The following is a 26,495-nucleotide window of genomic DNA, read 5'->3' as shown; positions in this document are numbered from 1 at the left end:
CGGACTTCCACTGAACTACATGCCAGGCCCAAGGAAAAGCTATTTCAGGGTTGTATAAATAGATCATCTTTCTGAATTTTAAAAAAATCTTTATTTGGTGCAGGTTCTCACTACACAGCTCCAATCTGCAGTGATTCTTCATCAGCCTCCACAGTGCTGGGATTATAGGTGTGTGCCCGAGTTCAGTGGCCAGCATAGTGCATGTGACACCAGGGATCAAACCTGGGTCCTTGTACTTGCCAGGCAGGTGCTTAGACCACTGAGCTCTCTCTCCAGCCCATCTCTGAACTCTTAACATCAGGGTTTTTGTGGAATTGGAGATATAACTTAGGGCTAGGCAAGTATTTCTACCACTGAGCTACTTCCTAAGCCCATTTTGAGACAGGGTCTTGCTGAATTGCTCATACTATCCTTGAATTTGTGACCCTTTTGCCTTGCCTCCTTGGTAGCCGAACAGAATTCATGTCATCATCCCCATACAGGGTACATAGGGATTAAATATCTATCTTCAAGAAAAAAAATCTAGGAGACAATTTCAGAATATTCCAATTATTAATACTGTATTTATTTTTCTAAGTATTATAATTCCCCCTTTTAAAATCTATCAAAACCATGTTACTCTTTTAGCCAAAAAATTTTAGTCTATCATAAGTATTAACACCGGGCTGGCCAGATAGCTCAGTGAACTAAAACACCTGCTTAGGCAGACACAGGGGACCAAGGTTCTGTGCCCTCCGAGACTAAGATTAAGACTGGGTGTGGTGATGTGTGCCTATAATCCCAGTGTTTGGGAGGCTGAAAACAGGAGGATCACTATAAGCCCGATCTGTATAACGACACCCTATACTAAATATGTAAGTATTAACACTTTGGAAAAAGAACTTTCAATAGCTCATAAATAAAGAGCATGTGTGAGAATATATATTTAAAATAAGTACTTTTTGAGGGTGCTGGGCATTGAATCCAATGTGCTGTACACCTGGACTAGGTGCTGTACAACTAAGTTATGTCCCTCCCACTAAGTTATTTTTAAAACTAAAAAAAAAGGATAAAAGGCTGGTACTTGGTAGGCTGAGGCAAGAGGATCCATGCCATTCTTGGCTACACAGGTCAAGCCACTGTCTCAAAAAACCCAACCAGGGCTGGTGGGATGGCTCAGTGGTCTAAAGCACCTACCTGGAACAGGCTTGGTGGAGCACAGGGACCTCGGTTCAATCCCCCAGCACCACATGCCAGCCAGCCCCGCCCCCTGGTGGGCTGAGCTGGCCACACAAACACAAATAAATAAATAAATTAAAAAAAAAAAAAAAAAAAAAAAAAAAAAAAAGAAACCAACCGACCAACCACTGGGAAAGGATGCTAAATAAACCTCACATGTACATTCTTTATATCAGCCCAGCAAATTATAAAGTCTGGTAGATCTTTAAGAAATGGTGTGGTTCATTGTATTGCCAGTAGTTGGGAGGGTGAGGCAGGATTACCATGAGTTCAAGCCCAATCTGGGCTACATGGTGAGTTCAGTTCAAGATCAGCCTAAATCTACATACTGAGATTCCTTCCCTCCCTCCCTCCAGAAAAAAAAAAAAAAAGAAAAGAAAAAGTTGTGGTTCAGCCTTTTCCCACTGGTAGGCTTCCTCTAGGGTTTCTCTACTAATTGAGGTTTTCTAGCTTTATAGTGAAAGAACACCTCTAATTGTTTAGAAAAAGCCTGACCAACCAGCAGCTACAGTGTATCAAGATTTTGACTGGCTTCTTACCACTACAGTATTTTTGAAGCTTTTGCTCACTTTCATTAAATCTTCTACATCTAAATTTTACGATATCTATTCATTTGAATTTTGTAGCTTGAGCACAACTGCGAAAGAATCAGAAGATATTGGTGGTAAAAATAGTCACACAAGAAGATAAAGTGTTAGAAATGTTTATTCGTCAAAAAAAAAATTTAAAAAAAAGTGGGAGTGGAGAAAACAAGGCTAAATTTCAGCTAATGCTGTATCACGATCACAGGTCAGACAAAAAAACAAAACAAAACAACAAAACCCCCAGTGGACCTAGCAATTTCAGAAGAATAGCTTCAATGTTAAGAGTCCAGAGCTAACAGAAAAGGCTGCTTGCCACTACATGGTCACTTTAAAGGGAAAGGAGGTGCTGCAGGTAGGGAGAAGGGATCAACTCCTAAGGAAAAGCAAGATAAGAGGGATTCCACTGTACAGGAAAAGGGTTGCCAGCATAATCCTTACCTAGGCCTGCTCAGAGGCTGAGAATATAAGGAAGGCTACAGACACTAGTATCAGGAGGAAAGAAAAGTCAACTTAGAAGAATTAAATTAAGAAAGAAAACATAGTTGGTCACAAACTCCTTTGTTTACTGAAACATGAAGCAATGGAAACATCCCGGCAAAAGGGACCGCGCGGAGCAAGTTCTCATATATGACCGCAGCCCGAGGGTTCAGTCCGCAATTATCCTACCTGAAAGAGAGCACAACACAAGAGGCTTACACAATGCCTGGAGAGCAGCCTGGCTCCGAGTACAAGGGCCCTGGTCTCGTCCTGTATTCCAGGGGAAGAAAAAGAACAAAACAACACCAAGTCAGACTGCATCACACTTACATCTCACAACACTGTCTACTAATTGCTATATATGTACACAAATCTACTTATAGCCATATGCAGTCTAATTGGAAGACCTTTTTTAAATCCTTAATTTTTTTTGTGGTACTAGGAATTGAACCCAGGGCTTTCACAATGAACTATATCCCCAGTCCTTTTATTATTTTGAGACAGGATCTCACAAAGTTGCCTAGGATGGGCTTGACCTCGCAGTCCTCTTGCCTCAGCCTCCTAGAGTGGTAGGATTACAGGCTTGTGCTACCATGCTCACCTGACACTTATCTTTTTTTAAGCAAAATAACCTGAGTAGAAAGCTGTTAAACCAAAGGGCATAAACACAGTATTAAGAACTAAAACTTAATTTTTACATCCAGGAAAAACATGCTGAGATTTCAAATTTACATGGTCACCTGCTTTTTCATTTTTGATAAAGATGCCTAGGCTGGCCCCAACTGCTGGGTTTAACTGATCCATGATCCTTCTGAATAAGTGGAACTACAGGTGTGTACCACCATACCCAGCTCAACTTTATCATTTTAAGTGTTTCATTTTACTTTAACTTTCCACATAAACAGACCTCCAAAAATGAGTCACAAAGGACAGTCTCAAGGAGTGATCAGTTATTCACTCATTTCTAATATGCCTACATGTCACACTGTCAGAGATTTAGAAACACAGTTCCAGTAGTTTGCCAAATTGACCAAAGCTCCCTTGCCAACTAGAATTCTCTTAATTCTTCCATTGATGATGGAAACTCCAGACACCAATGGCTGGGGGAAAAAAAAAGTTAACTCACACCAAGTTCCTCTACTTATTACAGACAAAGGGCCAAATCTTGGTCTTGATCTGTGCCAATCGACTTCAAAAGTTGTGACGTTCTTGATCAGTTCTGCTAGGGTGAGACCCGAATTTGGATCCCCAACAGTTGTGTTGTATTTCATCCTGGCAGCCTCATTAACATCAGGCTCCTGGGACTGCAACCAACTCAGGGTTATTCAGTCCACTTGAGGTTCACACCTGGAAGGTAAGTTTCTTTAACAGTCATCACTAAAAAGAGGTTAGTTGAACAACCACTTGCCTCTCAGTTAAAATTTATTTTTAAAATGCCCTAGCAATACACTTTAAAGACTGCAAAGCTAATAGTTAACTCTGAAACTAAGAAAAGCACGTTATTTAACAGACTGATACCAACTGCAGAGGCATCTCAACTCATAGTAGATCCAGCTGTAAAAATTAATGGTTTTAGAGTTACTTAACACATCAATACATACTGCTGTACAACAGCCTAAGAAAATCCAAAGTCTTACTACCATAGTCATGTAGGTTGTAACTCATCACAGGTTCATGCCATATATGTTCTTCACTTCACAAAAAAAGAGGGAATTACTGTAGTTGTCTTCTACAAAGACACCGGTAGTGGGAGTAAAGTGGGAAACTTGGAAGCTTAGTGATTATTAAGCTCAGGTTAATCTTCCTCCTGGAACTCCAATTAAAGTGATGCTCAATTTCAAACCACAAGAAAAATCATGAGAATATAAAGTTGTCATGATGCCATTTCTACTTGTGAAATTTCTAGATGCTAATTACTGCCATTCCAGTACCTTTAATGCACATTTCCTGACAAAGGGAAACTAAATTTTCAGAGTTACCACCTATGTTTTTTTTTTATGTATGTCAAAAAATTACCAACAAAAATTGCTGAAAGAAACAACATCGCAGGCTACATGGTCTAAATGTCCATATAAAACAAATGCTCTGGATCTGAATAAGGAAAGGACTATATGGGACAGCAAACAAGTATCTTACAACTTAACACATGTAGGCCTTCACTTGATTTGCCAATATGACATTTGAACAGCTTTGCATATAATGAAGGCTAATGACCCAATATTAGTTTTATTAGCAAACTGAAAGGCTAAAAGCTGTCATTATGCTATCCATTTTGACTTCTGAACCCATACCATTTCAGCTTATCACAGCTTTGGTATACAGCTTTGGTATTGGAAAAGTTAGGGTTTTGGATTTAGACAAGCTTGAATTCAAATTTGATTTCATCTCATTTATCAAATGACTGGGCAAAATACTGAACTTCTGTAAGCCTCAGTTCATCTTTGTTTTTTTTTTTTTTTTTTTTTTTTTTTTTTTTTTTTTGCTCCGAATGCCTTCGGGGCAGGTTTGGCTGGCTTGAGTTGTGGGGATGGAACCACAGCAACTTGAGCCTGACTGCTTTGTTGAAGCAGCCACTTAAAGAACTGAGCTAAGGGGCAGGCTCCCGTTAGTTCATCTTTGTATGAGAAAATAACTTTTATATACAGAATATACCTAACAAATATTAGTTCTCTTACACTATTTTCTGTAACCAAATTTATTTTCAACTTATTAAAGAATTTTTCTCTAGCAAAATTAGTTGTGCTCTCGGAATACACTGGAGCCACACATTAAAACCTTTTTTAAAAGGCCAAATGTATCCATTGCCTGAGAGAAATACTGAAAACACCAGAACTTTGTACTCTTTGGATACTATCCCAAGAGCAAACAGGGGGCTCTAGCCTCTATGAAGCAAGGGTCTCTTGCAAGGGAACTAGCCTCCTAACCGCTCTCACCTCCAGTTTTTAAAATGCTGAGTAACGAGCTCGGTCCACATACTGCTCACGTTCATATCGGGCCATGTCATACAGGGAATTCCGTGCAGCTGCTGAAGCCTGAGACAGCTCACTCTCTGGCCCATAACCGTAGCCCTCTCCAACTGTGGGGAGCACAGCTGCAGCACGACGCAGGGGGCTCCTGTCCCTTCCATAGTAGGAGGAAGAGGTGGCGGCAGCAGCAGCCATAGCAGCTGAGGTGGCAGCAGCGCCAGAGTTTGGCAACAGGTGTCTGTCATAGGGATCAACAGAAGTGGAGTTGAGGTGACTGGTCACAGCTGAGCTCTGGACTTGAGGCAGATGAGACATGGTTTGGTCTGCATAGTTGTATGCAGAAGCAGCAGCAGCTGCTGCCACTGCTTCATAAGAGCGGACCCGGTAGCGCTTATAGTAGTCGAGTGTTCCATATGCATCATTGTAATACATGGATTCCCCATAGCCCATGGTGTAGGGTGTGCGTACTGCTCCATACTGTTCATTGTACTGCTCAGTAAAGTCTGCCACACGCCCTGTACGGTCTACTGGGCACTCTTTGGACCAGTGTCCCTCTTTCCCACACCGATAGCAGCCACTCTGGTCTCCCATCCCAGGAGCAGTCCGAAGCCGGCTGGTGGACAACTGCACATGCATTCTTTTGCCTTAAGGAAACAAATTTAAAAAGATTTATTATAACCCATTGACATTTTTTTTTCTTTTGGGGAAAGAGGGATTTGAGGACAGCATCTCACTATGTAAGTCCAGGCTGGCCCTGGAACTCAATTCTCCTCCCTCAGGCTCCCAAATGGTGGGATTATAGGCATGTACCACCCAGCACCCCTGGCTTCACTGACATTTTCCCCGGAATGAAAGTAAATATAACTCTCAGACAGACAGACACCCCCCCCGCCACTCTGCTGTAATATTATTTTAGCAGTCTTCTTCAAAAAAAATGCAGCTGAAATAAAGTTTCAGTTCAGATCCAAGCTAGAAAAATCCACATCTTCAGACACAAGCCAATCCTTTTTTTTTTTTTTTCTTTCGTTTTTGTAGGCCAGTCTATGAACTATTTATGCAGTTCAGAGTGGCCTTGAACTAACTAGCCTACCCTGTCCTCAGACTCCTGGTAATCCTCCTGCTTCAGCCTCCCAAGTGCTGGGATTACAGGTATGCATCAACACATTTGGGTCAATCCTTTTTTATAGCACTAGCAGATCAGATTCCTTCTTGTCACCAACCTTTCTTCTCTCCCCAACAAATATAAATTTTCTACTTCTCACAAAGACTGTTAATTGTAACAGTTCAAAATCTGCCAATACTTCAAAATAAAACATCAACAAAAAATCCCCAGTTATGCCACATTTGGAAGGTAAATCTTCCCTACTTTTCCACTGACTTACTCAGGGCCATGTAAGACCTATAGTTTAGAAACTACAGCAATGGGCTCAGTATAGCTCAGTGTAAGAGCATGTGCTTTAACATGCATGACATGCAAGGTCTGATTCCTAGCATTGCAAAAAACAAAATTTAAAAAACCAACCTGCTATCTTGTTTCCCCTAGCAATTTGTGTCACCAAAAGCTATGTTGGATATCTAAATCATATCTGCTTCATCTCTCATAATTCTAGAGGGTCTTATGACCCTCTACATTCCAAACCCTCACTCAACTTTTTGTTTTAGGGTGGCCTAGAACTCACTGTGAATTTCCTGCTCAGCCACCCAGGTGCTGGAACTATAGGAATATGCCACCTTGCTCAGCTCCTACCTACACTTTTTTTCTGGGAAGAAAAACTACTATTTGACCAAAGTCTATTAACAAGAACTAGAAAGATCTAGAGACAGTACCAACTTCTTAGGGACAATGTATTCCTAAGTAATAGAATCATCAGTATTTCATCCTACCACATAGCATATAATTCTTTTTTTTTGGTACCTGAACTCAGGACCTTGCATTTGTCATGTAGGCACTAAGCCGCTGAGCTACATCCCATACAATTCTTTATAGGGGATTCTCTACTTAAGGCAACATTTACCTAAGGGCCTATCCATGCTTTTTATTTATTTTTTTATGTATTTAGTATAGGGTTTATAGGGTCTTACTACGCAGATCAAACTTGTAGTGATTCTCCAGTTTTTTCAGCCTCCCAAGCACTGGGATTACAGGCGCACCCCACCACGTCCAGTCTCAGTTGCTGTTTTAGCATATCCTGGGGATGAAGCCAGTAATGCACACCAAGTCATCTTCATTGCTTTAATCTGCTGTGTTACTAGGCCAGCCCTAGGGCCTATCCATGTTTTGTTTTTTTTTCCTATCCATGTTCTTGAGAAATGACCAGCACTAAATAATATCTAAGAGAAAAAACAATCTTTGTTTAAGGGCTTGTGTAACACAGGGACCCTTACTGGTGAAAGTATCCAAAGTCTACCAAAGCAGTTTAGAAAAAAGTAGTAAAAACTATGTGGTAGTAATTTAGTCTCAAACTGCAAAGACTGCAAATCAAGTCAATACTTTTTAAGTGGTAGCTAAAAGGCAGCTGGTATAGACACAGAGAACAAGAACTTGTCATCACACCTAAAGGCCAAGAACAAATCCTCCCTTTATCATCAGCAAATTGCTCTTTTCAACAGACCCCTTAGTAGCTGTTTAATAGAAGCCCCATGCTTTTACCATCCTATCCAGTTGGAAACAGCCCAGTTCAGGATGGCAGCAAGCATACCTACACTGGTGCTCAGAAGGCAGAGAGAGAGCGAGAGAGAGAGAGAGACATCACTTTAATCAAAGTCAGTTCTATTTAATGTCTAAAATGCCTTACCTAGTTTCCAACACTTCCTGTCTTCAACACCCCCCCCCCTTTTTTTTTTCTCTTTTTTTGTTTTAATTAATTAATTTATTTATTTATTTTGTGTGTGTGTGTGACCAGCTCAGCCCACCAGGGGGCGGGGCTGGCTGGCATGTGGTGCTGGGGGATTGAACCGTGGTCCCTGTGCTTTGCTTAGCTTGTTCTAAGTAGGTGCTTTAGACCACTGAGCCATCTCACCAGCCCCCCCCCCCCTTTTTTTAGACAGGGTTTTGACACATAGTTCAGGCTGGCAGTAAACTCACTCACAAAAGGATCCTTCAACTGAATGCTGGGATTATAGGAGTCAGCTACCACACCCAGCTCTGCCTTCCATTTAAAACTTTAGCAGAAACAAAGATGCTCAACTTCTGACCCATCAGGCTGGGGAGACAGCTCAGTAGAATAAGCGCTTGATGGCAAACGCAAGGTCCTGAGTTCAATCCCCCGTACCACAAACAAACAAAAAACTTCTGACCCATCATCACACTGATAAGCATCAACAGCAAATAGTAGTAACTGTTTAAAGACAGTCACCAATCCCACTGTTTTCAAATATTTAAAACTCCCAATCATCCTCAAAAGTTAGTTCCTTTGAGACAGGGTCTATGTAGCCCACCCTCACCTCAAACTTATGCTGATCCTCTTGTCTCACCCTTCCAAGTGCTGGGATTACCATAACCAGATTCTGCATGGTATCTCAAATACAGAATTTTCTTTAGAGGACTACAAGTCATATGGCTTACAAATATGCATGTTGACATTAAGATATGTGAGACAGCTAGGCAGAGTGGCACACACCTCTAATTAAGGCAGGTGAGCTAGAGGCCAGCCTGCGTTATATAACAAGAACCTATTTAAAAAAACAAAAAAAAATTGTGACAGAAACTGTGCTCCAATTGTGAAATCACAGTAACTACATTAATTTATTTCAATTTATTTATTTATTTTTAATGTATTTGGTATAGTGTCTCACTATGCAGCTCGTACTCACAGTGAGTAATCCACCTGTTTTCAGCCTCCCTAGCATTTGGGATTACCAGGGCCCAATCTCCAGCCCAGCATGCGGTACAGGGTATTGAACCCCAGTTCTCTGTGCTTGCCAGTGCTGGGGAAGCTGAAAGGAAGAGGATCACCATGAATCCAAGCTGCGTACTAAGACCCTGCAACAAATACATTAAAAATAATAATAAAATAAAAAGCTCTCAATTCAACATTTGTATGAAAATCCAATTGAACTTCATAATTGGTGCTGGGATTTTGGCTTAGCAGTATAACTGTTTGCCTTGCAAGCTGGAAGCCCTGGGTTTAGTCCTTGCCCCCACCCCCCAAAAAACTTTTTACTTGTATAGATTCTGGGCTCCTTTTTTAGAGAAACAATCTAGTGATTTTACCTTAATGTTTGATACTAAAATTAATCTTCATTCTTTCTTTTTAGATGGAGGGAAACCATAAACTTATAAATTACAAAATATTCCTCTGTGTAGTTGTAAAAAGGATGTCAGTAAAAAACAAAAACAAAACCTTTTACTTATAACTAAAAAGACCTTGTTTTCTATTTTTTAACAGTCATTCCAAAAGTTACAAGCAGGCTTTCTTTCAGCTTAAGTCACTTAAAGTTAGTTTGGTTTTTTGAGACAGGGTCTCTCTATATAGTCCAGTTCTGAACTTACTGTGTAACCCAGACTGATCTTGAACTTGAGAGCCTGCCACTTGAGTCTCCTGAGTGCTGAGATTACAGACATGCCACAACCAGCTATCCTAAAGGGTTTTTTTGTTTGTTTGTTTTTTGTATTTTTTAGGGAAGAGTCTATAAGGTGTTCAGGGTCTCACTACTAGATTGGACTCTTAGTGATCTGCCTGTTTACAGCCTTGTAAGAGCTGGGATTACAGGCATGCCCCACCACACCCAGTCTCAATTGCCATCTCAGTGCTCTCTCTAAAATTCTTTTTTTTTGGCGGAACCAGGGATTGAACTCAGATCCTTGCGTTTGCCAGTCAAGCACTTATCCTACTGAGCCATCTCCCCGGCCCTCTAAAGTTCTTATAACTGAAAAGTACTGTCCTCTTTTGGTACTGTTAAGATATGGGGCAAATAAAATTAAAAGACCACCAAATTCTACCATGTTGCTATCTGTAGGCAAGCCAAAGCTTGTCAATAACCTCCAAGTATTGAAATCTGCCAGTTTCCCAGAAAACCAGCCTATTAAAAAGTATTTCCTCTTGAAAGCTGGAACAGAAGATAGTATTAAAACACTCTGAGATGGCAAAATTTGGCCATCTTAATGTCTTGCATCTACATCCTGAAAAGGCTGGAGATGAAGCTGAGAAACAATGGCATTCTGATTTAATACCGAAAATGAGACATGAACACTTAAATATTTCTTTCCTAATGCAGCTCCCTGAACAGATTCCTAGGGTCTTTGAATTCAAACCGTTTACTGATGATTGTGGAAGGTAACATACACTGAAAGATCCAGGCAAACTCAGGTGCTATAGCTTCTTCTTAGAAGTTATATGATGCAAAGGTTTAAATGAAAATTAAATACAGATATGAAGAGTCAAAAGATGCCCTCGGGCTGGTGAGATAGCTCAGTGGACTAAGTACTTGCTTAGGCAAGTGCAAGGACAGGGATTTGATCCCCGGCACCATATGCAGTGTGGGCCTGTGCTGAGCTGGCCACAGAGACCAGCGTAGTGGCACATGCCTGTAATCCTAGCTCTGGGGAGGCTGAAAACAGGAGGATCACTATGAGTCTGAGTTGTGTAGTGAGACCCTATCCCAAATACATTAAAAAAAAAAAAATGCTCAAAGTGGAACTTTTCACTCATTTTCATTAGTAGATAAATAAAAAAGTTTTAAACTTAAAAACTATGCCAAATGCTATCTGGATTATATTTTCTGTAAAACTGACTATTCAGTCCTAAACCTTTTGTCATCTGGGAAAAATAAAGCAGAGCTGGCTACTAAAACGTCTGTATGTGTAATTCAGAGTAGACGATTCTCTCCAGAGGAGCCACACAGAGACCAAGAAAAACAAATGAGGGTTCTGCTCCAATTCAGTTTAGAGTGTGCATTTTCTAAAGTGATGACATTTTAAAAGTCAGCTATCTACTTCCTATATTTTTTCTGGTGGTACTGGAAATTGAACTCAGGTTCTTCTGAGTTATATCCACAGGCTTTTTTTAATTAAAATGGAATCCTGCTCAAATTACCAAGGTTGGGTTTGAATTTTGGATATTTCTGCCTCAGCCTCCTAGAGTGCTGGGATTATAAGCATATACCACCATACCTGGTAATTACACCTGCCTTACTAAAACACATACTTGGGGGCCAGCCAGACAGCTCAGGGGACTAAAGCGCCTGCTTAGTCCCTGCCCCACCCCTGGGGCCCACTGAGCTGGAAACTCAGACTGGGCATGGTGGCACCCACCTGTAATCCCAGCACTTGGGAGGCTGAAAATAGAATCATTAGGAGTCCGATCTATGTAGTGAGACCCTGTAGACCCTGTACCAAATACATAAAAAACAAACAAACACCCACATACTTGGGGCTGGAGGTATAATTCAGTGGTGGAGTGTGTGTTTAAGATTTCAAGACCATGGGTTCAATCCTCAGCATAAAAAAACCCCAAAACTAGGAGCAACAAAGCCTCTGAAGGACTACAGGATCTTGACCAGGCCAGGGCCTGGAAACAACGCCCCCTCAATCACCCTAACCCAACTGCTCTGATTTCCTCTATATATGCCTTTACCTTTCATTTTACTCAACTGTGTATTAAAAAGGAAATGGCAGGGCTAGGGCGATAACTCAGTGGCATGAATGCCTGCCTGGCAAGCGCAAGGTCCTGAGTTCAATCCTGGGTACCAAAAAAAAAAAAAAGGTAAAGGCAAAGCCAGACCTAGTAGTAAACATCTACAAATCCCAGTACTTTAGGAGGTTGAGGCTGAAGGACTGAAAGTTTGACTCCAGCCTGGGCAAACACAGTGATCTAGTGAGCCCCCTATCTCAAAATAAAAAAGACAAAAAGGGCTAGGGATATAACTCAAGTGTAAAGGTCTGGGGTTCAATCCCCAGTACTGGGTGAAAAAAAAAGGTACACAGTAATATACTACTAGAATGTCTCTGCAGAGTTTGTAGCTGGATTTTACATCCTTTTATGTTTGGTTACATGTCAAAGAATCCTCTTTTCTCACTCTCCACCAATGATATTCTTCCTCATCAAATGAAAATAACATGCTGGGGGGCTGGTGAGATGGCTCAGTGGTCTAAAGCACCTACTTAGAACAAGCTTAGCAAAGCACAGGGACCGTGGTTCAATCCCCCAGCACCACATGCCAGCCAGCCCCACCCCCTGGGGGGCTGAGCTGGCCACACACACACACACACACACACACACACAAATAAAATTTAAAAAAAGAAAGAAAGAAAGAAAGAAAATAACACGCTGGGGAGATAGCTCAGCGACATAAGCAAATGCCTGGCAAGCACAGTGGCAAGCGCAAGGTCCTGAGTTTGACCCCCAGTTCCCTCTCAAAACAAAACAAATATGCTTGAAAATTATATTTAAATTGCATATCATTTGTAATTTTTTTTTTTGCGGAACCAGGGATTGAACTCAGGCCCTTGTGCTTGCCAGGCAAACACTTATTCAACTGAGCTATCTCCCTGGCCCCTGTAATTTTTGTTTTAATACTATTTGGTAGTCTCTTTTAAAAATTGGAAAAAAAATTTTAAAAACCAGAAATCTAAAATGTATATAAATCAAGAAAGAGCCAGGGAGATGGCTCAGTAGAATAAGTGCTTGCCTGGCAAGAGCAAGGATCTGAGTTCAATCCCTGGTTCCGCAAAACAAAACAATTCATTAACTAATAAATCAAGAAAGATTATTACATTTTAAATAACTCTGAGCTGGGTGTGGACATGCGTATCTGTAATCCCTGGACTTTCGGAGGCTGAACCAGGAGGATAATTATTCCAGCCCCTCTGAGGCAACTTCATGATTTAGTGTGACCATTTCAAAATGGTTTGGAGATATATTATAGTGCCAAACCCTGGGCTCAATCCCCAGTACCTTCAAAACAAGACAGAACTACCCAAACAAGCAAAACAAAAACAAAACACCCAAATTTTGCTACAAACAGCATTTTCCTTTCATCATACATTGCTTTTATTATCAAAACACTGTAACACTATTATCAAAACACTATAAACTTTACTCTAGTTTTACTACCATCCTGTGAGCGAAGTATGGCAGGGATCATTAACTTTATAGTGGGTAAAATGAAGCACAGAGAGGTTAAAACACTTGTCCACTTTGCTAGTTATTAGTAGCATGTACCTACAACTTTTATGATCTATGTGTTAACAGCTAAAGACCAGGACATCAGGGGCTAAAGGCAGGGATTCTTGATGGTGTTCTTCCACCAATCTCCACTATTTATACAATTTCTTACCCTTCTTTGTTGAACTTTTTCTTTTTCCCATTCTTTTCATTCAGTTTTCTAGGTTTAGCAGATGAAGGGCCATTAAGTATTTTTTTTTTCCCCTTCTTGGTAGTAGAGATTGAAGCCAGGGCTTTCACAATGAGCTTTCCTGACCTTTTTAATTTTGAAACAGGGTCTGACTAAATCACTAAGTTGCCCAGGCTGAGCTCAAGTATGCCATTCTCCTCCCTCAGCCTCCCAGAGTTCTAGGATTATAGGCATGTGCCACCAAGGCTGGTCTAAGTGTACTCAACAACTTTTTTAGTGGCACTCAGAACAAAACAGAATGTTGACTTAAAAAGGAGAAAAATGGCTGTGAATGTGTGACCTAACGTATTAATAAAACCTTGTAAAACAATGCTATCCAACAGAACTTTCTATGATAATGGAAATGTTCTGTGTGCTAAAACAGTAGCCATTACTCTCTTAGGACTGAATGCATGAAAAGTATGCAGTGTAAATGAAAATATGAATTTTAAATTTTATTTAAGTTAATGTAAATTTAGTGGCTACCATGTTAGCATAGTGCTAGTTTTCAACTTCCTGTAGTACTATGACAACAGAGGTGCCTTTATTATCAGTTTAAACGATAAGATATGCTCAAGAATATCCTTAATGGAATCTCATCAGAAGATCATCATTCTTACGAAACCTTGAATTTTTAGAAATGTTCTCCCTCCCCACTGGGTTAAATAATAATAGTTGTTAGGGCTGGGGAGATAGCTCAGTGGCATAAGTATCTGCTTGGCAAGTGCAAGGTCCCGAGTTTGATTCCCCGGTACCGCAAAAAAAAAAAAAAAAAAAAAAAAAAGTTGTTAAAGGAGAATGGTCCATGACATTCCCCACCACTTTAGCTCTGCTTACACAGTCCACAGACTGAACAAATTTGAGTACCCAAAAGGTACTCTCCCAATTCCAGGTTTATCACCCAGATTTATTATACATGACTGCCTCTATCTCTCTTTTTTCCCCCCTCTCTTTCCCCACCACTACCCATTCCCTAAGGGAATAAACCATAGATTGTAAGCATTTAAACCCTCAAAGGGCTTTTGGTCACAATAGGTAAGCCACAGATTTTTTCCTCCATTCTCCTAGGAAACACCCAATTACCTAGGCAAGTTAGACTTCCAACAGCACTCATATCAATGAATGAAGACCACAAGATAAAGCAACCCAATTTGAGATCTTGCACAGTTGTTGAGGAATAGCTCAGCAAACTAAAAAGGAGAACCATTTGCTTCCCCAAGAGTAAATTATGCTTAAAAATGATAAACACAATCTATTATTCTGAGCTAAAAGAAAATGGAAGAGACTACCCTGCCAGGCCCAACGGCTTGTGTTCTTGCCTGTTTTGAGCTACACCCCCAGTGAACTATGCCACCCAGAACCCAGAGCAGTTCACCTTGAAACTCTGTGTTGTCAAGGCCCCTGATGGCCTCCACTGCATCTTCTGCCCGCTCCATGTGTACAAAGGCATAATCTTTCACGATGTCACATTCGATGACTGGACCATATTCCTCAAACTTGGCTCGAAGCTCTTTGTTGGTACAGGTGGGGCTGATGTTACCCACGTGTAACTTGGTTGAAGCTTTGCTCTTGTTCTTGCTTGCTTCCACATTGATGTTCACCCCGTGCAACTTATAGTGGTGCAGGTTCCGGATGGCATCCTCCGCCGCTGTCTTGTCCTCTATGTGCACAAAGCCATAGTTCTTAATGATGTCACATTCCAGCACCTTCCCATACTGCTCAAAGAGTGAGCGGATCTCTTGCTCTGTGGCCTCCCGGGGCAGGTTTCCAATGAACAGCTTCACCATTCTGACAAGAGCCTGGAAGAGAAGAAACAAGACTTCAAAAATCAGGGGTGAAGTGAAGAAAATCAATGCACCGCAGCACCTGAGCTTAATCCTCCAAAGTTCCTGGCATCTTCAAAACCTTCACACATCGGTTCGTTTTTTCCTTGACAGGGAAGAGGCTTGTTCTTAGAGAGTGTGGGTCCAACAGGAGGAGGTCGGAGGTCAGCATTCACAACACCGTCAACACCTCCTTAAGGAGAGGCGCATTTAAGTAACAGGGTTAGCTGTTTCATGTCTGAACACAGAGCAAAAAGAAAAGCCCAAGCAGAAGGCAAGAAGCCTCAGAATGTTCGTGGTAACATAATTTTGGAGGGAAATCTGTGTACCTCTCTACGGTACGGTATCACTTTCCAAAATACTCTTAAGAATAAAAATGCCTCTTTGACCTCAAACCCGGACCCTTCCGCTCCTCACAGATCAACCTTCAGCTCCTTCACCCCAACAAAGACTCAGCCCGACCCCTGCCCCGCCCCCTCTGGAGACCCGGTCCCGCCTCCTCCCGTTGTCTTCTGCGGACCTTCCGTAGCAAGATGACAAACCCAGTCAGTCCCTCGGTCATCCCCGTCCACTGCAAGCCGGGCACAGCCCGCCCGCGGGGTCCCTACACCATCCCAAGACCCCTTCGTACCTCCGGGTAGCGGCGGTGGTGGCGGCGGCTCCCGCGTCAGAGAGAACCCTACAAAATGGCGACGGCCGCTCGAGCCTCGGCGCGACCGGGCCCGTTCTCGCGCGCCAGCTCACGCACGCGCGAGTGCGCGTTACCCGGCTCCCCAACCCCTCGCGGGAGGCGACCGACCAATCCCGCGTCCGCACACAAAATGCCGCCCAACACGGGGCTGGTAGGGGGGAGCTGGTGACGGCGCTGCGGGGCTTATGTCGGCCCGCCCCCAGCTTCGGCTAGCCAATTACCGCCCTGGGAGGGGGTCGCGATTGGAGCGTCAGAAAGACTCGGGACGCAACCACTGTCTTTGTAAAATGGGAAGCCCAGTGGGGTCACTAACCCTCACAATGGATCGTGCTACTGGGCCAACTGGGCAGGGGGGTGCCGATGACAAAGGGTTATCTCAATTGGTCTCCTAATAGGCTTTTCTTAGGCTTGTCAGTTCCTATGGCAACGGGGGCACTATTTCAGATATACAGGCGTGCCACATTTTAAGCGAGCCTAGTCTTTTTTTTGTTTGTTTGTTTGGTGAGGGGATGCTCTTTGAAAAATTTTGATTTTTTTCATCATCATTGAAGAAAAAAAATCAAGGAGCAAAAAGATCTGTGGCAAAGCTGAGGTAGGTCTAAAAGGCAATTCTACCTGTGTCCCTCAAAGTTCCTGTTCCGTGGGAAAGCCAGAGAAGTACTTAGTTCCTAGGTCCCGGTCCTCTAGGCACGCCAAAGAAATACTTGGTTCATAGGGCCAGAGAAATTACTTATTTTGGGGTGGGACAGCGTCTCCAGTCCACACCAAGCTGCAACCTTATCGCTCAACTAAACATTAATTCAGATGCAGTCCAAGAGCACCTCCTGCTGGCAAAAAAGAAGCTATGAGTGGATTATTCACTGTCACCGTGGAACAGAAGCTTATGGAGATCAATAGAGTTTATCTACAGAGGTACCAGGGTGGTTGTCAGTCACTGCACCGGTAGTCTTGTGATGATTCTGTGAGTTTCACTGACTTCATCCAGGCACAAATTCCCCAAGTTTTTCACCTTGGCCCTTTCCAGCTACTTGGATATGTATAATTATTCTTGCTTCTCAAAGCATTTCAGAAGCTTCCAATTATAATAACTGACATTCATACTTGTCTTCCACTTAATTCTATTTACCTCTCCTCTTCTCTTCTCTTGTGTATTTCCAGTTTCTCTCTGCACTCAAACTTTTTCCTTTTGGACACCTCTGGAGACTTCCTTGACTGTGTCTGAGCTAGCTTTCACTAACCTTCTCTGCTGCTAACAGCTTCCTTTGATGTTCCAAGAGACTTCTCAAAGACAGAGTCTGCATTTGCTATTGCCCACCTTCATAATTGTATTTTGGATTCTGACTTCTCTGATTCCCCAAATTTTCAGAGATCTCCAAAATTAATAACCCCTTAACAGTTTGCTTCCTTCTAAAACTTTCATTTTGTTTACCATTCTTTCCTCTGTTTTTATGTTTTTTTTTCCCCTGATGAGTGTGCCATTCCATCTCCTTCCCTCATCCTTTTCCTCATTCTTTCATTTATTCCCTGTTGTAGTTTGGGTTCACAAGAGGAACAATACAGGACACAACTTACAGAATTATTTTATAATAGTCACCCAGAGAGTCATATACAGAAAGAGTGCAGAAACTCTCTTCACACACTGAAGGCCAAAGAATCCACCTGAGGACTTGGATCCCTTAGCGATGTCCTGTATGACTCCAGCTGAAAACCCAGATCCTAGAACAGTGCTCCCCAGGAGTCCAACTGGAGGTCAAGAGCCCACAACAATGTCTCACACAGGCCTGTTTCATGCATCTGTGCTGGGAAGGCCCAAAGGTCAGTGGTGGAACTAGAAAGTCTGTAGCAGGGGGATGAAGGATGTGTGCCAGCAGGCTGAGCAATCTGTACTGGAGCCAGGAAGCAATACTCAAAGTAAGAACCAGAGCTCCCTCGAAAAGTACCACAGCAATCCTTGTGACAATGAGGTCCCAAGCTCTCTGACAATGAGAACAGCTCAATCTATATCAGGAAAGCTTCTCCAGGAGACTCAACAGTACATCATCAAGACCAGAACTCCCCGAAAGTGAATTGCCATTCTCAGTGACAGCAAGTTGCCAAGCTCCTCCAACAAGGAGAACAGCCAAATTCATCAGGAAAGTCAGCATGACAAGCTCCTCCAGGAAAACCACCAGCTCTCTACAGCTTCTGAACTTATTCCTCAGGTGGGCCTTCCACACCCAGCACCACATGGTTCAGTTCAGCTGGGTATTACAAGCTGATGTTCCGTTTTCTTTTTTTTTTTTTTTTGATGTTCCGTTTTCAATCTACCGCATTCCCTTTTATTTCCATTCCTCTTCCTTCATAGGCAATCATTCTAATGAGCTAAATGTACAGGATTTGGTTTGTCTGTGTTTTTGGAAGTCATGTCTTTTAATGGGCACATTTTCCTTTCTTTAAGTACAAATTAACAGCTGGGTATGGTGGCACACGCCTATAATCCCAGCATTTGGGAGGCTGAGGCAGGAAAATTGTTGTAAGCTCAAGACCAGCTTGAGTTACAAAGTGAGCTCAAGGCCAGCCCAAACTGCATAGAAAGGCCCTGACTCAAGAAAACCCCAGAAAAAACCAAAAAACATTATCGTGAAAATTTCCAAAAAGGAACAAATACAGACATACTATAATGAATTCCTCTGGGCTCTTTATCCAATTTCAACATTATCAACATTTTAGTGATCTTATTCTCGTCCAGCCTCATCTACTTTTTTTTTTACTGGAGTATTTAAAAACAAATCTCAGGCATAATATCATGCTTCTAAGTACTTCACTGTCTGCTTCTAATCAAAAACAGCATTGTTGTCCTTTTTCTTTTCTTCTCTTCATTGCTGGGTGAATCTAACCAGGGCCTTATGTGTGCCAGACAAATACTCTACCCTTGAGCTACATCCCTGGCACATATACTATGTTAATATCTGATATTTATGCTCAAGTTTCCCCAGTTGTCACAAATGTTTCTTCATAGCTTTTTCTAATCTTTGTTTGTGTAATATATATAGTGTAATGTTGTGTTACATGTATAGTTCACTATTTTTTTCCCATGAAGTGTGAAGTTGCTGTGTGAAATCTAACACCTGAGTAATACTCCAGGCTGTGCAACCACGTGTTTTGTCTACCTATCTCTGGATATAAGACACATTCACTGATAAGAATGTGGGATGCTTCCTTCATTGGGAACAAGATTGCCAGTAACATATGTATGCCTTCTGTGTGAGAATGTTGAGGGTACATAAATCGAGAGGTGCAATTTCCAGTTGCTGGGTTGTAGGTTCACATGAAACCAACTTGTCTGAGCAGTGCCAGATTGTTCCCTGGAAAAGCTATCCCAGCCTACCCCCACTCTGGCAGACCACAGGAATCCTCCTGTCATCACCATTTCTGCAGAATGTTTGATATTCATTTTTCTGATTTTTGCCTGCCATATAGATATAAAGTACTATTTTCTTTTTGCTGTTTCATTTTTCTGGTTACTAGTGAGTTTGAGCATACCCTTGTTCTTGACTTTTTGAATTACTTTTCTGTAATTTTCATGTTTATATCTTTCACCTTTCAAGTTGCTGTCTCCTCTTTGTGGTTGATTTGTAGAACCTTTTCTGTATTCTAGATATTACTCTTATTGTTTCAAATATCTTTTTCATCAATTGTTAATTTTGTCCATGGTGCTCTTTACTGAGACAGAATCCTTATTGTTTTTGTGCAGGTACATTAATCAATTTTGGTCTTAAAATTCATGCTTTTGAGGCTTCCTATATGATGTCCTTTCCTACCCCCAAGTCACAAAGATGTTCTATGCTTTTTTAAAATTACTGTTAAAGTTTTTTTCACATTTAGATCTGTAGTCTCATTAGAGTAGTGATGTCCAGTAGAAATACAGTTTGAGCCATGTTATTATTTAAAACATACTGGGGATATAACTCAGTGGTAGAACACTTACCCAGTATGCCTAACATCTTGGATTTGACTTTCAGCACTACCATGTATCAGTCAATCAATTAATCAATTAATCAAAAAATTCCAGTAGGGCTCGGAGTGTAGCCCAGTAGTGGAGCACTTGTCTAACATGAACAAAGTCCCAGAGTTAATCCCCAACACAACAAATAGAAATTTCCAGTAAATACATAAAAAGATAGAACAAAAGTTTGAAATCCATTTTAATATTTTTGATTATCTCAACAAATAATATAAAAATTGAGATATTAAAATTTTTTTCTTTGAAGTCCTTGAAATCCCAGCATTTTATACTTGCAGTGCATCTTGGTTTGGACTTGCCACACTTCAAGTGTTCAGCAGCTTCATGTGGCCAGCAGCTACCATATTGGACAACACAGGCCTACAGTCCATGCCTGTATGTACTATTCAGTGAATACAAACATTTGTCTCTAAATAACTCATCCATATTTCCACACTGATTCGTGTGCCTGTGTGATGGTATCTTTGTGTCCTTGCTTTTCTTGTATTCATCAGTGCCCCATTCTATCAGCTAGTATCTTTCCTGGAATTTTTCTTCTTGTCCATCCACATTTGAAAGTGTCTATCTCAAGACTACCTGACCCTACATGTATCTTCTTCTCCATTCTGTCCTAATTATGGAGTCATGCCCTGAAGTTGCTTCAGTTATCCTGTGTGCTGATGACTCTAAGACCATATTGTCCATCTAACCTTTTATTTTTGGTGGCTGTTCTGCAGGACCATTGCAATTGGCTACCACATTTACACTCACATTTTACATTATAGTGATCATTTCTCTACTAATTTTTCTCCCTATATACATTTTCTTCTAAAATTCCCAGTGATTTTTCCTGAGCCCCCCGCCTTCCCATACTGGGCTGTGAACACCCATATTCCCTAAGTACTCTGCAGTGTGTGATTGCCACCATACAAAGGTGTTACAGCTGCATTTGCAGCACAAGCTAAGGTGTCTGTGTAGAATTGCTGCATTATGCCATGACAGGCAGTTGCAGTTCTACTTATCAACATGTTTATTGTGGAATACTTGCCCATTTCAAGACAAAGGGTTGTTCTGTGGGCTACCTGGCCTACCAGATCTCATGTCTGGAGCCCATTCTGGTGCTGTGCTATGCCAGGACCCTTATCCAGTTATACTAAGGGTGTGGCAGCTTGGCTGAAAAGGGGGTTGTTTAGGTAGAGAAAACAATGCAAGAACAAAGCTTAATGTAGGAGGTCACCAAGGTACGGTCACTTCTAACGACATTTGGAGTCAAACACTATTGTCTTGAAACCTCTAATTGCCAAGCCAGAGATGAGGGATAAGCCATCTGCTTCCCTTTTATTATCTCATTCAATCTAGAATATATCACCCTGTGTGCACTTGAGTTTTACATGCTTAGGTTATACTTGCCAGGGTGATATGGCTTCCCAGGGTGACATGATTCAGTTGGTCAAAGGATGGGGAACCTACCATTCCTTTGATGTCTGTGTAAGTTCCCATGATTCTACTGGAGAGGAGACTTAACATGGGGTTAATAATCACCCTCCATGTGTTGAGCTCTCCACTGTAGGTTGAACACCAGCTGAGACTAGGTGGTGGCAATGCTCCCAGTCTTCTGTTACTCATGACAACTGAGACAATCACAAATGAAGAAAATACATGAGGCAGGGGAGCATTCATTGCCTTTTAACACATACTGCTTATTAACATCATCTGCCCCACACTGAGTGTCACTGGTCTAAAAAGAGACTTGGCATCAGTCAGCCCAATATCCTGGTGGTCCTTACTACAGAGAAACGAGACCAAGATAGGGAGGCTTTCACAACCACATGGTTCTTGAGGCTGTGGAGGATGAGGGCAGGGTAGAAACCTGATACATGTGGGCCAGGGCCAAAGGAAAAACACGGACTCAGGTGGAGAGGCTGTGGTCAGGAAAGCAAAGACACCCAGAGGCAGTGAGAGAAGCTGAGCTGTTTAATCACCTCCTTGGCCAGACTCAATGCTGTGGTTGCCCCTTAACAACTTACTCCTGGAAGCTACCAGAAGCTATTGGAGATGGAGCAGCCACTTGAGTCAGAAGACGAGGCAGGATGGGAAGGGAGGGCTTCAGCACCTCCGACTCCATCATCTGGCGCTCCTATACTCCCCTCCCCTGCCCTGTCCCGTCCAACTTTAGCTCTGAGAGGTTTCTGGCTGGTCCTTGGGGGGCAGGGGACCTGGTGATGGATGGTATACCCTGGCTGTGGTGGGAGAATGACTCTGAGGCAGGGCAGTCACTTCCCACATGGCCTATCAGAGTGTGGCACTGTCCACACTGGTGGCAGGTGGAGCCACAGGGTGGGAAAAGACAGAAGAAGAGGGCAAGGGAGTGGAAGTGGGGGTTGCCTGGGTCCCACCATCAGTCTGGAATTAAATAGCAGAAGAAAAGATTGCTCTTGGGAACACTGGCTTGTCCCATGACAGTTCCTGGTGATGGGCTGACCTTGGCAACAGACCCTAGCAGCAGGCAGTTGTCCTGAAGAGGGTGGTCCCTGTCAAAAGTCCCTGGCAGTTTCCTGAACAGAGGGAGGGAGCTGGCCTGGGAGTCTGCCTCCCCCCACTATTTATTCTTCTTGAAGAAACTGAAGCGTTTTTCTCGCTCTCGCTCTCTGCCATCCTTGCTGCGCAGCACAACGGACCCCTCAGTCCCAGCATGTGATACTGGGGGCATGGTCATGGCCCGAGTCATGCCCCGAGTGGCACTGGGCATGGACGGTTCTCCTGGCTCTCCAGAGTCTGAGGATGCAGAGGCAATGCCTGCATTCACCACCCGCAGCCACGAGCTCATCTCTGCCTGTGGGGGACAGGGAAAAACTGCTTAGTATCAACACCCCTGTGCTGGGGCAGCTGTTGGTGGACAGTGGGGGTGGCAAAGGGGAGAGCAGTTAAGTGATTGCCTATTTCATCTCATAGGAAGAAAAGGCTTTTTTTCTTTTTCTTTTTTTTCTGAAGTATTGAATCCAGGACCTTTGGATTGGGCTATACTCCTAAGTCTGTTGTTATTATTTCTTTTCTTCTTTTTTTTTTTTTACATTTATTTAGTGTGTGTGTGTGTGTGTGTGTGTGTGTGTGTGTGTGTGTGTATGTGGCCAGCTCAGTCCACTAGGGGGCAGGGCTGGCTGGCATGTGGTGCTGGGGGCTAGAACCGAGGTCCCTGTGCTTTGCCAAGCTTGTTCTAATTAGGTGCTTTAGACCACTGAGCCATCTCTCCAGCCCCTATTATTATTTATTTTGAGACAAGGTCTTTCTACGTTGCCCAGGCTGGGCTCAAATTTATGATACTCCTGCCTCAGTCTCCCAAGTAGGATAAAGGCCCTCTTATAAGATGGGGAATGTTCTGGTATGGCCTTCATACACATCCAGTTGGCACATTGTGGGCTTTTTTTTTTTTTTTTTTGCAGAACTGGGGATTGAACTCAGGCCCTTGCTCTTGCCAGGGAAGCGCTTATTCCACTGAGCCATCTCCCGGGCCCCAATGTGGGCTGTCTTATTACAAGAATGAGATATATTCAGGAAAAAGGAGAGAAAGGAAGAGAATCTGCTGCGGGAGGGTCCTATGAATGGCATGGAAAGAGAGGAACATGGGGACAGAAGGGACAGCTCACCTCATCCTTGGCCTGGAATAAATATTCTTTTCCATCCTGTAAGCTGTTGGGAGACAGAAGCCACAAGGGCAGAGCTGAAAATCTGTTTTCCAGGTCAGCATGGGAGGGCTCCACGCTCACCCAGGGTCTGGCAGCATGGACACTGGGGCAGCCCTGGAGCCAGATCAGGCTTGCTTTGCACATTCTTCGAATTCCCAGGATTTTGCAGATATGCAAACAAACCCTTTCTTATCAGCTGCAGAGGGCGAGAGTGAGCTCACTCACATCCCAGGCTAGGTACTGCTGCTTGTCAGACAGGCAGGGGCAGGCCCTGGAGGTCAATGGTGGCCAGAGAATGGATAAACCCTGCCAACATTTTCTTCCCAGGATAGATTTGGAGCCTGACATGGTCAGCTTGTTTCTTGGTTTCCTTACTTCTTTTAGGGTAGAAGACAACCAGAATGTCCCAGTTGTCCCTTACCTATTGCTGTCCTCAGTTCTGGGTTTGACCATTCCACTTGGTTACTCCATACAGGCGACTCTGCTCCTCTGGGTCTTGCTCAGAGCCCACCCACCTTATGCCAGCACTGACCCCTCCCATCCCGAGAGCCCTGGCTGGTTCCTACCTCAGCTTGAAGACATGTTTGCGCTTTCGGTAATCGAAGGCCACACCACCCTGGGCCCTGGTCAGGCGAACAGGCACTTCTCCATGGTATGGCACTCCCGCACTGGCTGCCTTTGCATCTTTGTAAAAACCAAGGGTCCCGTTCCGCAAGACACAGTACACATTCTGCCAGGATCTAGGCAGGACATGGCAGGATCAGCAGCCCAGACAGGTGGGAGGACTGGCTAGCCATGTGGGGCCTAGACCCCAGGGTTGCCTCAGATATCCTGGGACTTATGGTTCCACTCTTGCCTTTAGGCCCCTTCTGACCTTCCCCTGAGGCATGTACCAGTCCTGAACCCTACCCTTTCTGGAGGATACAGTACTTTAGGTGGCTCTCCTCTGTCTAGCAAAAGGCTTCAGGAAAGCCTCTGCAGAGGAAGTTTGGAGAGGACAGGCACTGCACAGCCAGTGTGAATACCTATTGGCAGCCTTCTTGAGAGTGGTCTCCATCTCTTGTTTGCGGCACAACATCCCCTCCATCTGCTCCTGGGCAGAGAGTTCAGGACCTCGACTGGACAGGGTGGCACTGTGGGCTGACTCTGATGACCTGCTCTGGGGCATTACAGGAGAGGCCGGGCCCTGGGGCCTAGTCTGCCTTTCTCCTCGTGGCCCATTGGCCTCATCCCCTGCACCAGTCCCCTGTTAAGGAAAAACAGTGTCATGTCAAAGGATGAGTTAGAGCCAAGTATGATGGCACACCCCTGTAATCCCAGCATTCTGGGAGGTTGAGGCAGGAAGAGCACATGTTTGAGCCCAGCCTGAACAACTTAGTGATTAACAAGACCTTGTCTCAAATAAATAAAAAGGGTTCCTGGGGACATAGCTCATGGCAAAGATCCTGAATTTTCCCCCTGGCCCCAGTACTGCCCTCCCCCTAGTATAGGATGAGTTAGGAGGTGTTTTACCTGGAGGATGGGAAATTCTATGGCCAAGAGCTGCCTTTCCAACCCCATTTCTCCTGATCTTTTCCCTCTCTCACCCCTAGGATTGCCACCCATTTTTGTCCTTTCATCCACACAGACACCTCTGGGGGGGGGGGGACTCACGGGTCCTTCTGGGAAGCTGCTCTGCTCGAGTCTCTGCTGCTCTGAGAAGGGCTGCAAGCACAAGAGGCTGTGAGAGGGGTGGGGGTGGGGTGGAGTCTGAAGGAGATGCCCAGGGACGTCACATTACCTGTGAGGACTCTGAGTCTGTGCAGACCCCATTGACACTGGGTGTTTGTGTGGATGGTGGTTGCCGTGGCTGGCTTCTGGAATGGCCAAAGGTGACACAGAATAAGTATTCTCTGGCTTCCATGAGCTCAGCCTCATCCTCCTGGCCCACGTGTCCCAGCTCTCACCCATCCCAGGCAGTGCTGTGAGCTGTCTGGCCATCTACCAGCTCTCCTGCAGGCAGAGTAGCTGTGGGCTCTGGAGCTGGGGGCTGTTTCCTCCGTTCCTCTTCCTCCCTTTTTCTCTTCTGCTCCTTCTCTCGCTCCTCCAGCTGTCAAGAAATGCTGAGGTCAGCATCTTTGAGGCCTCATTTAAGAAGCAGGGCATGGGGGAAACTGAAAAGTCTCAGTTCTGGTCTAGTGAAACAGGCAGGATAGAGAAGAGAATCTAAAAAGAAGGTGTGGACAAGAAGTAGTGGGGGAGATGGAGTCTCATGACTCCTAATGTGGTGGTGAGAATGGGACACTCTCAGATTATACTAGGTGATGCCAGGCCATGGGAAAAGAATAAATATCTTCTCTAAGAACAGAGAGTACAGGGCCAGGGCAGGGTAGTGGCAAGTACCCTGGGGACCCATGGCCTCACCGCAGTGAGCTTCTCCAGTGCACTGAAACGCTCTTCCCAGGCAACTGCAGACTTCTGGAAGGCTTCATGCCGCTTGATGAGGCTCTCCACTTCATCAACTGTGCAGCCCAGTTCTGCACTCCGCACCAGAGGCTCCTGGCTGCATAGCCAGGCCTCCGCCATACCTGCATCTCTCCCAAACATGAGCACTTCCAAAACTGCCAGGATTGTGGAATGCAGAGAGATGGCAGGTCAGAGGGGGCATGGGCTGGATAGTACCCCTATCCTGGGACAGGGACAGAAGAAGGGATAGCCCCAGAGAAATGCCAGGGTTTCTGGTCTCTCCTACCCTGGA

The 26,495-nt window shown here is 43.7% G+C and overlaps 2 protein-coding genes across 5 annotated transcripts in view; both read right to left on the bottom strand.

The window, feature by feature from the left end:
* Positions 1 to 1,905: 1,905 nt before the first annotated feature.
* LOC101573544 (RNA-binding protein 4B) lies at positions 1,906 to 16,258 on the bottom strand. 3 transcript variants are annotated; one of them, XM_004627176.3, is made up of 4 exons: positions 16,034 to 16,258; positions 14,955 to 15,378; positions 5,213 to 5,889; positions 1,906 to 2,468 (listed from the first exon to the last, which is right to left on the bottom strand). In XM_004627176.3, exons 2-3 carry the CDS (start codon positions 15,364 to 15,366, stop codon positions 5,222 to 5,224), a joined length of 1,080 nt encoding a protein of 359 aa, XP_004627233.1. In that variant the 5' UTR covers positions 15,367 to 15,378; positions 16,034 to 16,258; the 3' UTR covers positions 1,906 to 2,468; positions 5,213 to 5,221. The 3 variants fall into 3 exon arrangements, with proteins under 3 accessions (XP_004627233.1, XP_023566474.1, XP_023566473.1); XM_023710705.1 differs by lacking the exon at positions 1,906 to 2,468 and adding an exon at positions 2,475 to 3,626; XM_023710706.1 differs by lacking the exon at positions 5,213 to 5,889 and having other exon boundaries at positions 16,034 to 16,223.
* Positions 16,259 to 22,034: 5,776 nt separating this feature from the next.
* The window catches only part of Sptbn2 (spectrin beta, non-erythrocytic 2), a 40,949-nt gene continuing 36,488 nt past the window's right edge, over positions 22,035 to 26,495 (bottom strand). For both annotated transcript variants that reach the window (XM_004627175.2, XM_023710521.1), the window contains 8 exons: positions 26,162 to 26,358; positions 25,705 to 25,847; positions 25,539 to 25,614; positions 25,412 to 25,462; positions 24,784 to 25,004; positions 24,325 to 24,498; positions 23,720 to 23,762; positions 22,035 to 22,908 (listed from right to left, as the gene is read on the bottom strand). In XM_004627175.2, coding sequence (XP_004627232.1) covers positions 22,675 to 22,908; positions 23,720 to 23,762; positions 24,325 to 24,498; positions 24,784 to 25,004; positions 25,412 to 25,462; positions 25,539 to 25,614; positions 25,705 to 25,847; positions 26,162 to 26,358 — 1,139 coding nt within the window. In that variant the 3' untranslated portion in view covers positions 22,035 to 22,674. The remainder of the gene's footprint in view (positions 22,909 to 23,719; positions 23,763 to 24,324; positions 24,499 to 24,783; positions 25,005 to 25,411; positions 25,463 to 25,538; positions 25,615 to 25,704; positions 25,848 to 26,161; positions 26,359 to 26,495) is intronic.

The sequence above is a fragment of the Octodon degus genome, unplaced genomic scaffold (genome assembly GCF_000260255.1).
Source record: "Octodon degus isolate 3935 unplaced genomic scaffold, OctDeg1.0 scaffold00018, whole genome shotgun sequence".
Taxonomy (NCBI): domain Eukaryota; kingdom Metazoa; phylum Chordata; class Mammalia; order Rodentia; family Octodontidae; genus Octodon; species Octodon degus.
The sequence above is the reverse complement of the archived record's forward strand: the minus strand, read 5'-3'. Positions and strand labels throughout refer to the sequence as shown.